Below are 12,173 nucleotides of genomic sequence, written 5' to 3'. Positions count from 1 at the left end.
TGTTGGGAGGCGCTGCCTGGACTGGAAGCGAGTGGGGTGGGAATCACTGCGCAGCGGAGGGCCGCGCGCGCGAGGGCCGCTGCCTGGCTTTTGTCTGCTCTGCGGCTGGAGACGCTGCCAGGGGCAGTTTGTGCACGTGAGAGCTCGACTTCACTGCCACCTCCGGACTCTGGGAGCACAGCCTGGGAGCACAGCCTGGGAGCACAGCGCTTTCTCAAGTGAATTGTTTTTAGGCTTTCCAGAGACCTGTTTTAAACAGGCGCTTGTTTCCATAAACGCTGGTGACAGGAGTTATGGATAGCATGCTGCTTGCTAACAGAGCCTGACAGCCTTGTGATGCCCAGGAGGTGACCCTGGCTGTGAGCGCCCTCCCCTCCGCGCGTCCCGTCCCGAACTCCAGGGGGCGCAGTCTGCACCTTGTCTGCTGCCTGGCTGGGAGCCTAGGAGTAGGTCTCCAGCTGTCCTGGCTCAGGAAACTTAACATGCGGAGGAGCAAGCCTCAGCAGGCGCCCTTCCCCTGTCCTCCAACAGGATTGTTCGGGTGTCACCAACAACAAAACTGGAATTCTGGCTCTCAATTTTCTTTTCTTTTTTTGTGGCCAGATCTGCACACCCCAGGCCGGGGCAGGCGTGGCATGTGGTGCAGGGGATCGGGCCACAGCCCTACACGCTGGCCTAAGCTTGCCCAAGCAGGCGCTTCAGATCACTGAGCTATCTCTCCTGCCCTTGACTTTCTTCCAGTGCTTAGGAAGTAGGAGTTCGTGCTGCTGCAGCACCCCAGAGCTGCTCAGACAGGCCCTGACAGTCAAGACCTCGCCACTCTCGTGGCTCTGCCTGCAGCAGGCCTGGCTTCTCAGGGAGAGATTTAAGGTCCCCAGAGCAGCCTTGAAGGTCTCCTGCAGGTAGATAGGCTATACCCAGATTGTAGGCCACAGTGCCCCTACTTTATCCTTAGAAACATGGCTGCATGAAGTGGGACCATCCCTGCAAGGTGTGATAGAGACAGCTGACAGCTAGGTGAGACTCGGACCCCCTGGGGCTGGTGCCACACCAGGAGGCTGAGGCAGGAGGTTCACAAGGTGAAGCCCAGGCTGGGCAGCCCAGGGACTTAGCAAGATTGACTTGGCAAGCAGAAACCAGAAGAGCTAGGCTGTGTGTAGCTCAGCGCCAGGCCTCCCTTGGCTGCTCAGGGAGAGAGTGGTCCGCGAGCTGAGGCTTAAGGGGAGTTGCAGGGCCCGCCCCAGCGAGTCTGCCTAGAGGGTCGGGGTAACGCCTCTGACATGCGCAGGGTGCCTGGTGCCCTGGAGGAGGGTTCGGGAGAAACGTCCCTGGACCGCTGTCCCGCCTCTGCGTGGGGCCCAGGCTCCGCCTCTTCCCAGGCCCCTCCGCCGCGATGCCCAGCCCCTTGGTCGCCCTGTCTCCGCAGGCCGCTGGGGTCGGAGAACCTGCTGCTGCGAGGAGCCACCCTCAAGAACACCGAGCGGATCTTCGGTGAGCGAGCGAGTTGCCTGCGGGCACGCAGAAGCCCCTGTGTAGGAAAGCCGATTCCCTTTGACCAAGGGCTGGGGCGGGGCCTGAGCCCGCAGATTTCCCCCAGAGCCAGCCGCGTGCTGGAGGGATTAGGTTGTGCTGCGAGGGCCCCAGAGAGCAGGGATTGCTGAAGGGCTGCAGGTTTTGCCTAAGAAACGGAAGTTGGGATCGGGAGAGACGCGCACCGCGTGCCTCTGTGGGACGTTTGCTCCGCCCGCCGGTGGCGCTGGACGGGCGGCGTGTGCCGAGCTTTAAAGGGCAGCACAGCTCTGAAACGGGCACATGTGGCCTGCTGTAAGCAGCCAGGGCAGGGACAGTTGGGCCCGGAGGAGGCTGCACTGACGAGGAGGAGGAAGCCCTCGGCGCGGGCTGCGGGCGGAGGGCCCGGTTCTCCGGCGATCCACTTCTGCTACCGCGTGCTGCTCGCCTGTGGGCGCTGGGTGCACCTGTGTGCGGGTCGCACGTGGGGCTCACGGCCGGGCACCTTTGGGGGCCGCCCTTGTCACCTGTCTCTTCTGCCTTCAGGGGTGGCCATCTACACGGGAATGGAGACCAAGATGGCCTTGAACTACCAGTCTAAGTCCCAGAAGCGATCTGCTGTGGAGAAGTAAGGCTCCTGCCCCACTGGCGGGCGACAGCTGTGTGGAGCCGGGCGGCATGACCTGGCTTGCACCTCCAGGTGTCCTAGGATGCGGGGTCCCACAGGTGCACGCCGACTGCTGTGGTGGCCTCAGGCTGGGATGGGGTGACAGGGCCTGCGCCTCCACGGTTTCCCTGCCAGCTGAGTCTGTCAGGCCCTGGAGCTGCCTCCCTTCCCGGGCAGCAGGTGCACGCTGCCCTCGTCCCAGCATTGGGCCCGCCCAGCTCCTTGCCCCGAGCAGGCTGGTGTGCTGCGCCCCGCGCCGCTGAGCACTCTGCCCTCCCCCGCAGGTCCATGAATGTGTTCCTAGTCGTGTACCTCTGCATCCTCATCAGCAAGGCGCTGGTCAACACCATCCTCAAGTACGTGTGGCAGAGTGAGCCCTTCCGCGACGAGCCGTGGTACAACCAGAAAACGGAGTCCGAGAGACAGAGAAACCTGGTACAGAGAGCGGCCGCCAGTGTGACCCTGGAGGGGGGGGTGGCATGTGCGCCCGGGAGGCCCTGCCACGTGGGCGCTGGGGCCAAGGTCAGAGACGCAGCTCCTGCTGCTTGTGTGCGTGTGGGAGCCCGGGGCGCCGGTAGAGGAGGGGAGGGCCCAGGGCTGCGCCTCGCGGGGCTGTGCTCACAGAGAGCTCGGAGCACTTGAGCTTCCCAGCCCCGTGTGCAGGGGCAGGCTGGCAGCACTGGTGGGCCTGGTCTCCAGCGTTGCTCACTCGCCTGTCCCCCACCCTTGCATGACTGCAGAGAGAAATGGAACTGTTTAGAAAAGCCAGTATTACCAGCTTTGTTTCTCAAGCTCAGGGCTGGGGCAGGACAGGAGCATGGTCTCTCCCCAGTCACGCATGGCACTCAGCTGGCCCAAAGACACATCCTCTGATGCACCCTGCACTCTCAGTTTCTCAGAGCCTTCACCGACTTCCTGGCCTTCATGGTCCTCTTCAACTACATCATCCCAGTGTCCATGTATGTCACAGTGGAGATGCAGAAGTTCCTGGGCTCCTACTTCATCACCTGGGATGAGGACATGTTTGATGAGGAGAGCGGGGAGGGGCCGCTTGTCAACACATCGGACCTGAATGAAGAGCTGGGTCAGGTTGGTACCTGGGCATTGCTGTGGCCCTGCTGTGGCCCAGGTGTGACAGCCTATACCAGCGGCCTCACGTCAGGGACGCTAAAGTCAGGGTTGGGGTGAGAATGCTGCTTTCATGGGGCATTTGGTAAGAGAAAGGTAGGAAGGGGAGAATGGGGGAAGGAGGGAAGGAAGGAAAGGAAGGAAGAGGGTCAGGAGGGAGGGAAGGAAGAGGGGAAGGAGGGAAGGAGGGATAGAGAGAAGGGAATGGGGAGAAGTCAGACCGTCCCTGTTTCCAGGTAATGAGGTTTTAACTGTAGAAAACACGAAAGACTCCACAAACTGTTAGAACAAATAAATTCAAGGAAGTTGAAGGATGTAAAATGAATGTACAGCTGAGCGGGATGGCACACATCTGTAATCCTGGGTTGCTGAAGCAGGAGGGTTGTTGGGAGTTCAAGGCCAGCCTGAACCACATAGCAAAACTCTGTCCCAAGAAGACCAAAAAAAATTAAACTTAAAAACATCAATATATATAAAAGCCCATAGCATTTTTAAACACCAACAAACTAAAACATGAAGCAACAACAAGCTTGTTCAATAATATCCGCTGGCGAACCAGCCTATGTGTCCAGTTTCAAGCCCCTGTTTGCGTTTGAGGCTGGGATGGTAAGGTGGCTGGCCTGGCATTTGTGAGGCCAAGTGCGGTGCCCGCGGCTGCTCCGAGCTTGAGAGGCGCATTGGGATGGATTGTTACAGTTGTCAGACACCATGGTCAGGGTCCTGGAAGGCACTACCATGCGGCTGTAGCTGCGCAGTGTGGCCACCGAACTTCTGAACCCCGGCTTCGTTCTGTATTTCGCCTGTAAGCGTGGGTCTGGGGTTTCGTGCTTATTCTGTGTCTAGGCTTGGGTAATGATGCACATCAGAGACCTTGGGCCAGGCTAGGAGGCGCTAGCGCCCCACCAGCCGGGGAGGCTGAGCCCCACCGGTGCCCACCGAGGTATACTCCTTCCCTCTGGCCACAGTGTGGGGGCCTTGATGGACAGCATCCTCTGTCCCGACCGCGGGGCCTGGCAGGGGTGTGGGCTGTGGGCTGTGTTCACAGAAGAGCTAGTTCTGGGAGATAGCGTGGGTGTCCTGGTCAGTTGTTAGAGCCAGCAGGCCATCAGAGGCACTGTCAGCTGTGGGTTTCCATGAGCATGTCTGAGAGACCCGTGTGGGCAAGGTGCCCCCAAAGTGTGAGCTGCACCCCACTCCGTTCCCACTTGAAGCCAGCGGGCCCTGCGCTGCTCCGGCCTTGGCGCCTAGCTCCCTTCCCACCATGCCCCAGCTGTGTGGCCAGTGCTGCCCCAACTTTAGGGTTCAGACCTCCCTGTCCTCTCCACTCTCCACAGCTGCTTTCCGTGCTTGCGTATTGGGGTCTATTATCTGCATCTTATGTGGCCTCGTGGGTTGTGGCCCCCAGGATACCCACCCCCCATTTTGTTGCGTCAGAGGAGACTCCAGACACCCTACGCCAGCCCCCCAAACCATCCCAGCATGGAGAGTGGGGCGTCCTGCCTGTGGCCAAAGGCTGCAGCTGGCCCAGGTGAGGCCCCCATGTCTTGAGTGTGTGACTCTGTATGTGTATGCAGGTGGAGTACATCTTCACTGACAAGACGGGCACCCTCACCGAGAACAACATGGCTTTCAAGGAGTGCTGCATCGAGGGCCACGTGTACGTGCCGCACGCCATCTGCAACGGGCAGGTGCTGCCCGACTCCTCAGGCATTGACATGATCGACTCGTCCCCAGGCATCAGCAGCAGGGTAGGCTGCTCTCCCCACGGGCAGGCGTATGGTACTCTCAGAGAGGGTCCTCTTTCACTCAGGCTCCTTGGAGAGTCGGGAGCCCTGTAGGACCTTGGGGGACTGGCCCGTGCTTCATGGGCACTGTGTCCCCTCATAGCGCATGGCCAGGGAGCCCCAACCCAGACTCAGAGCCCCAGCCAGGCAGGCAGTGTACGGTGTGTGTGCAAACCCATGTGTACACACCCAGATGTGCACGGGTAGGTGTGCAGGTTCATAGCCACAGACACGTGTGCTCGTGCTCACACACATCTCCTTGTGTTGGGACTCCTGCGCGCCAGTTGGCAGGAGACCTCAGAACACAGACCTTGCCTGGGCGCCAGCTGATTCTGCACACAGCAAGGGAGCAGGTGCCTGTGGCCTCTGTCCCGCCCTGCTGTCCCATGCACACTGCACCTCAGGCCACCCACGTGGAGTAAGCTGGCCTGGGCAGCTATGGGCTCCCTATCAGCTTGCTGTGAAGGCGGGCATGTTGCCCAGTTTCCCGAATACTAATTTCCTTGGCTGCTCAGCTTCAGGCTACGAGTACAGGGCTTTCGAGGAAGGCAAGGCACCCAGAGGCTGGGAGAGTGTCACTGTCACAGTGCCAGACTGGGAGCAACAGCACAGGTGTTGGGAGTGTGGCCTGGGACCGTTCCTGCATGCACCCAGAGCCTCGGGGTCCTCATGTGGTCCCCGCTGGCCCGCATCCTGCGCGAATCCCCAAGCAGAGCTTCAGGCCTCAGGAGCCACACAGGTTGATCAGCTGCCGGGCAGGGTGGCGCCAGGCTCCTGAGGTCCTGCCCAAACCCATGTGTCACCACCCCACCCCCGTTCCCCTCTTAAACATGGACCTGCTCCAACCCCTTGTGCTATCCCGCAGGAGCGAGAGGAGCTGTTCTTCCGGGCTCTCTGTCTCTGCCACACAGTCCAGGTGAAGGATGAGGACCATGTGGACGGCCCCAGGAAGTCACCGGACTCAGGCAAATCCTGTGTGTACATCTCATCCTCACCTGACGAAGTTGCGCTGGTGGAGGGTGTACAGAGGTACGTCTGTCCCGACCGGCCTTCGTTCTTGAGTCCGTGGGCCTGTGGGGAGGCCGAGGTAGGCGAGACAGTGAGGAATCATATCATGTGCACCTCGCGGAGGCAGGTATCGTGTTCCTGCACCTCGCCTGTCACTCCTGGTAGGTCAGGGCTCTTCATTTCTGGAAGGCCCTTCCTCAGCCACTGCCACACTGGTGGCTCACACTGTGAGGTTGGGCACCAAGTTCTGTCCAGGAGCCTCTGAGACAGGCCTCACCCTCCACGCTCCTGGCACTCTCAGCCTGGGCATTGCTGCGGGCAAGTGTCCTGCGCACTGTGAGCCCCTGCCCAGCCCAGTGCCTGGCCAGCAGATGGGAGGCTGCTGGGTCTTTCTTCAGGAAGTGCATGGACCCCCATTGGGCAGGCTCATGGGAGGAGTGTTGTGGGCCACGCTAACGGAGCTGCTCCTTGCAGGCTGGGCTTCACATACCTGCGGCTGAAGGACAGCTACATGGAGATCCTGAACAGGGATGGGGACATTGAGAGGTGAGGCCTGCAGCCGCCCTTCTGCCAGGGACAGCAAAGGGCTTTGTGCACTCTGGGGACCCTGGATGTGTGCAGGGAAAGCGTGGCGTTGGGTGTTCTCCTGATGGTGTCCAGGGATGGTGCATTCATTGGCAGTGTTGAAAAGCCTTGTCATGAAGTACATTTCAGTTCAATGGGTTATGCTGCAGGAGTTTTCAAGGCTTCCAGAATGTCCAACCTTCGTAGACCTTGTGCAGTGCCCCACTGGCTCATGGCTTCTAGAACCTTCTGCCATCTGAAGGCTTCTGGAAAGTACTGCCCTCTCTCAGCCCTCTTGCTCTCCAGAGGGAAGAAGTGAGTGGCTGTCCCCACATGTGACTCGGCATGTCAGGTCACGGGACAACATTTCCTCTGAAAAGCTGGTACAGTTACACACTTTTTAAACAGTACTGGGGACAGGGCCCATGGGTGCACCACCACTGAGCAGCTCTCCCGGCCTTTTGTCTTTAGTCTGAGGGCAGGGTCTCACTTGGTTCCTCCATGGCTCAGGCTGGCCTCGAACTTGGCATCATCCTGCCTGAGCCTTCTGGGTAGCTGTAAGTCAGGCGTGCACCACCATGAATGCACAGCTACGCTTTCCAGCTTCCAGCTTCGATACGGGGCATCTTGGGCCCCAGTGCCTCTCCCTAAGAAGGGGGACGTGTCTTCCAACTTGAGTGCTACTCAGGACCTTGCATGCTAAATGGGTACAGGTATATAGTGACAGACACGAGACAGTGAGGGACAGAAGATTGGTTGTTGACGGCCTCAAAAACCTGGATTCCAAAGTTTCACTTGTAGAAAGGGGCTCCTGGGTGAGAGAAAGGGGCAGCGCTGGTGCCAGACTGGCTTGGCTCCTGCTGGTACAGCCGGGCCATTACTCGCTGCAGCTAAGTCCCAGCTCCTGAGGGTAGGCGTGAAGTCCTTGTGGTGCCTGGGGAACTGCAGGCCAGCAGCCGCTGTGGTCACCACGTGCTGGCCACGTGGGGGCCCTGGGCCTGCAGGCCCAGCCACGGCTTGCAGAGCAGCCCGGCTACTCCAGGACGCCCCCATGATCAGCTTGGGGTGCAGACTGGCCCCACCATCCCTCTGAGGAGAAGGATGCAGAGGGTGGGGCTGGAAGAAAGATGCCACCCCGCTTCATGCTGGCCTCCTGGGCCCAGAGAGACTGCGCCTCTCTCTTCTCTTCGCAGGTTCGAGCTGCTGGAAGTTCTGAGTTTTGACTCTGTGAGGAGGAGGATGAGCGTAATTGTCAGGTCCACCACAGGTAGGTCTCTTGACCCACACGCAGTGTTCTGGTGGCTGCCAGCGAGGAGCCTGGAGGATTTGCGCCAGAGAGGTCTTATTCTTATTTCCGTCTGTACAGAGGGAGCTACTTTTTTTGGTTGTTTTGTTTTTGTTACTGGGGATTGAACTCAGCACCTTGCACTTACCAGGAACGCGCTTAAGCCACTGAGCTATCTCCCTGATCCTGTTTTTTGAAAAGCAAAATGTTTTAAACATGAGGGTCTGAGTTCAGGGCTGCACACCCTGAGCCCCTCTCCTTGGCGTTACGTTAGGCTCATTGCACTGCTGAAGGGTTGCGTGTCCCACCTCTGTGCTGCCCGCGTGCCCAGATAACCCTGCCTGGAGGGAAGGCAGGTTTGGCTGCAAACCCACCTGCAAGAGCTCAGCACCAGCCAGGCCTTTGCCTCTGAACAACCCCAAAACACCTTAAGTGTTCTGTGACTGCTAAGTGTGTGCGTGCGCGTACGTGTGTTGGGTGTGCAGCCTCAGGAGGTGCTGCGGCTGCCGGGAACCTGCCACCCACCCCAAGCCCGTCCCCCACCCCACCCCCGGCCTGCAGCATCACCGTAAGAGGAACCACCACTGTGAGGCACCTGCGCCCCGCCGGCCCAGCCAGCCGTACACAGGGTAGTGCAGGACTACATAGCTTCTGTGTTGCCCGTGGAGAAAGGCCCTGGCAGCCTGGCCGGGACCGGCAGGCTTGGCGCCAACAGCTGCATCCGGGCAAGTGACCGCGCTGCCCTGTCATGGTCCTGGCTGGCCTGTAGCCCTGCATGGTCAGGCAGCGCGGTGTGGAGGCCTTGAGTGGGGGGTGGGAGTGTGCCCCTGGCCCCTCGGCCCGAGGCCTGCTGAGCTGTGCTTGGCCCACTCCTCGTGACAGCTGCTTTTCGCCAGCGATGCTGTGCCGTCCTGAGGCCAGATCACAAGGCCAGCCTCCGGGTCTTCCCTGGTCCTGTGAGCCTCTCGGCAGCCTGGGGAAAGGCAGGCATTGGCGCTGAGGCCAGGTGGTCTCACCCAGGGCTGTTTAGGGCCAGTGCCCACAGCAGCCATGTATGAAACGGCCTCGGCCCAGCCCGCCCAAGCCACGCCCACACAGCAGGCTGAGCTGGGCATCCTGCGGGCAGGGTGACCAGGCGCACATGTGACGCTCAGCCCCGCAAGAGGTGGAAGTGGGGTGTCTGGCCAAGCTGGACCCTACCAACACAGCCTAGAGCCCAGAAGATGCACTCCCAGTGTCCAGGGTGGGGGTCGTGGGGTCGGCCTCGTGGGTCTGGGGACGGACACGAGGGGTTTCCACTCTCAGAAGTGCTGACATCCAGGGCCTTTTCTGCAATGCCATGTTGTCCGTGGCGACCCAAGAGCGGGCCAGGGAGGGAACGGCCACACAACCCACGCTGCCCACTGGTGTCCTGCCCCTCTGGTGTGGCGCGTCCTTGGTGAGCTACCAGTCGTGTCCTCTGGAGCTCTGGCCAGTCTCTATCTGGTCCTCCTGTCCTACAGCCCACATCCCGGGGCAGAGCCCTGGCAGGAACCCCAGCCATGGGTTCCATTCCTGCACACGGCATTGCTGCGGCCCTGCAGCTGTACACACAAGTGGACGTGTGGGTCTGAGCTGGACGCCATTACCACTCCCCTGGCCTCAAGAAGGTGACACTTCCAGTGTCCTCTGGACACGCAAGCCTGTTTGGAGGCTGACAGTGTGATGTGTCTTAGTGTGACTGCACAGGGTTGGCAGAAGCCATGGGGCACAATAGTGGGGCACCTGAAGTCGGCCAGAGCAGCAAGTAACCGGGGGCTCATACTTGTGCTCCTATGGGGTTTCCTGGGCCTGGGCTTCAGCATCCTCAGTTGCTCCTTGGAGCATGGTCCTTTGCTCAGCTACACGTGGCTGTCTGGTACTGTCCCTTGGGCTATAGGTGACATCCTGTCATCATGGCTGTCATTGTGGCCTGCTGTGTGATGTCATCACATGACATCTAGAGCAAGGGTTTTCCCCATTTGTACCTCTTGGCTTTGGGGTCTCCCAGGATTTGGGGGCAGGCACGATGGAGGCCTGGCATACACTGAGTCCTTAGCCATGGTCCTAGGCTTGCCCAGGGCTGAGCTTGCCCCCTGGAGTCAGCTGAGCCGGTTGCCCGCCCTCCGTCTCTCCCTCTGCCCCCAGCTCCAGCTGCAGACAGTCCTGCCAACATACACAGCACCGCCATCTCAGTCTGAGGGGGTCTAGGTTCACCTTCTCATGCTTCGGCAGAGTGCCACCCCAGTCACCATACGCCCTGTGTCTCAACCCTGGGAGCAGCCTCTGTCCTCCCGGCTGGACCTCTCCCAGGTCTGGGGCTCCGGGCCACTCCATCACCACTTCCTGCATTGCCATGCTGACCTCCTGGTTTGGGTGTTTTCATAACAGCAAGATCTGAGCTGTGATTTGTTCTCCCGGCTTGTGACCAAGTGTCTTTTCTCGGCAGGGGAAATTTATCTGTTTTGCAAAGGAGCAGATTCCTCCATCTTCCCCCGAGTGATTGAAGGCAAAGTGGATCAGATCCGGTCCCGCGTGGAGCGCAACGCCGTGGTGAGGAGCGCTGTTTCACACCCCGCTGCGGCAGTTCAGCCTCCCCTCAGCGTGGCTGCCTCCCTGTGGCAGAGGGCCCTGGGTGTGGTGTGCACCAGCACCTTGTACAGAAAGCCTTTGCTCCATGCAGTACCACTTCAGGCCCTTGCACTGCTCTCCACAGACACACTGGCCCAAGCTGGCTAGTGCCAGACTCCCATGGGCACCTGGAGGGGCCCATGCCCCCTGCTGGGGTTGTCCTCAGGAGGAGCGCCCTGCTGATCTGGAGGAGGCGTTTCCTGGAGAGTGGAAGCGTGCCCATGTTAATAGGGTGATTTTAAGTTTATCTGCTTTTCAAAAGAGACACTTTTGAGCTGTAACTGCCTGCATGAACCTGTGCAGAGTGGAGTGTTGAGGCTGGTGGGGTGAGACCTGTGCAGCTCTGTCCTGCATTGTCCCCCACCCAGCAGCAGACCCTGCCGGCTTGCTGCCATGGGAGGTAAGGCTCACTTTGGGCCTTCCCTGTCTGTGGAATCATGATGTAGTGTGTCGGCGTCCCTTCCCGGGATGTGATAACAGTTTGAGATTCGCCCATCCTGGGCGCCCAGGTTCAAAGGTTTCTCTCCTGGGAGGTAGCAAATCATGCGGATGGACTACCATGTCTGTTCCCTCACCCCTCAACGGGCACTGTGAGCTGTGAAGGTTGATGGCGGGGTCCCGTGTGGCCCCATGGGCCTGGAAGCCCATCCCTTGTGAGAAACCTTTGCAGTCCTATGATCAGCAGCGCCTGGGCCTGGGCCCGTGCCCGGCTGCAGCACACGCACCTTAAGATGGGCTGTTGTTCCCGCACTCAGGGTTCGGTGGAGCAGCGCGTTGTCAGAGCAGAGCGAGTCTGCCCACTGGCAGAGGGAGGGACCTGGGGCTCGCAGTTACTCCAGCTTTCTATAATCTGCATCTACGTGAGCGTGGGCGCTCCGGTGGTAGCCAGGGTTGGCTGGGCTAGAGGGGACCCTGAGAGCAGTGCCAGCAGGGGACACGGAGCCGTGCTGTGCTGACAGGAGGGGCTCCGCACGCTGTGTGTGGCCTACAAGAGGCTTGTTCCCGAGGACTACGAGGGCGTCTGCGGGCTGCTGCAGGCTGCCAAGGTGGCGCTCCAGGACCGGGAGAAGAAGCTAGCTGAGGCCTATGAGCAGATAGAGAAGGACCTCATTCTGCTCGGCGCGACGGCTGTAGAGGACCGGTGAGGCCCAGGGGTCACGGCGGGTGGGGACAGTGGGAATGGGTGGGAGGCAGGACCTAGCACCTCACCCCACCAGAGAGGCTCCTCCTTTCCTCCTGCGTGCCTGGAGGGACAGCCCGGCACACATGGTGCCTGGAGTTTCACCTCTCCATGGATACAATCAGGAAGTAAATGCATGCAAGCACACTCCACGACGATAGTAGAAACCTCTCACCTCATGTTGTGAGTAGTCAAGATGTGCCATTTATAAACTGTTCCTCAGGGATGGCCTTAGTAACCACTTACATTCCGGAGCCATTTGCTAGTTCTTTTGAATGCAGGAGTTACTTTTTAGATCTGAACGCCCTCAGCATATTTGTTGTTGCTTGGTTTTTTTTTTTTACTTTTTAAAAAAATTTTATTTATTTGTGTGTGTGTGTGTGTGTGTGTGTGTGTGTG

The 12,173-nt window shown here is 59.6% G+C and overlaps 1 protein-coding gene across 6 annotated transcripts in view; it reads left to right on the top strand.

Annotated features, from left to right (window-relative positions):
• The window catches only part of Atp11a (ATPase phospholipid transporting 11A), a 76,024-nt gene that overhangs the window by 43,972 nt on the left and 19,879 nt on the right, over positions 1 to 12,173 (top strand). For all 6 annotated transcript variants that reach the window (XM_023715217.1, XM_023715214.1, XM_023715216.1 and 3 more), the window contains exons 9-18: positions 1,427 to 1,491; positions 2,056 to 2,137; positions 2,461 to 2,611; positions 3,068 to 3,265; positions 4,879 to 5,052; positions 5,954 to 6,117; positions 6,571 to 6,642; positions 7,854 to 7,927; positions 10,413 to 10,516; positions 11,554 to 11,735. In XM_023715217.1, the coding sequence (XP_023570985.1) occupies positions 1,427 to 1,491; positions 2,056 to 2,137; positions 2,461 to 2,611; positions 3,068 to 3,265; positions 4,879 to 5,052; positions 5,954 to 6,117; positions 6,571 to 6,642; positions 7,854 to 7,927; positions 10,413 to 10,516; positions 11,554 to 11,735 (1,266 nt within the window). The remainder of the gene's footprint in view (positions 1 to 1,426; positions 1,492 to 2,055; positions 2,138 to 2,460; positions 2,612 to 3,067; positions 3,266 to 4,878; positions 5,053 to 5,953; positions 6,118 to 6,570; positions 6,643 to 7,853; positions 7,928 to 10,412; positions 10,517 to 11,553; positions 11,736 to 12,173) is intronic.

The sequence above is a fragment of the Octodon degus genome, unplaced genomic scaffold, assembly GCF_000260255.1.
Source record: "Octodon degus isolate 3935 unplaced genomic scaffold, OctDeg1.0 scaffold00039, whole genome shotgun sequence".
NCBI lineage: Eukaryota > Metazoa > Chordata > Mammalia > Rodentia > Octodontidae > Octodon > Octodon degus.
This window is presented reverse-complemented; position numbering and strand designations above follow the sequence as displayed.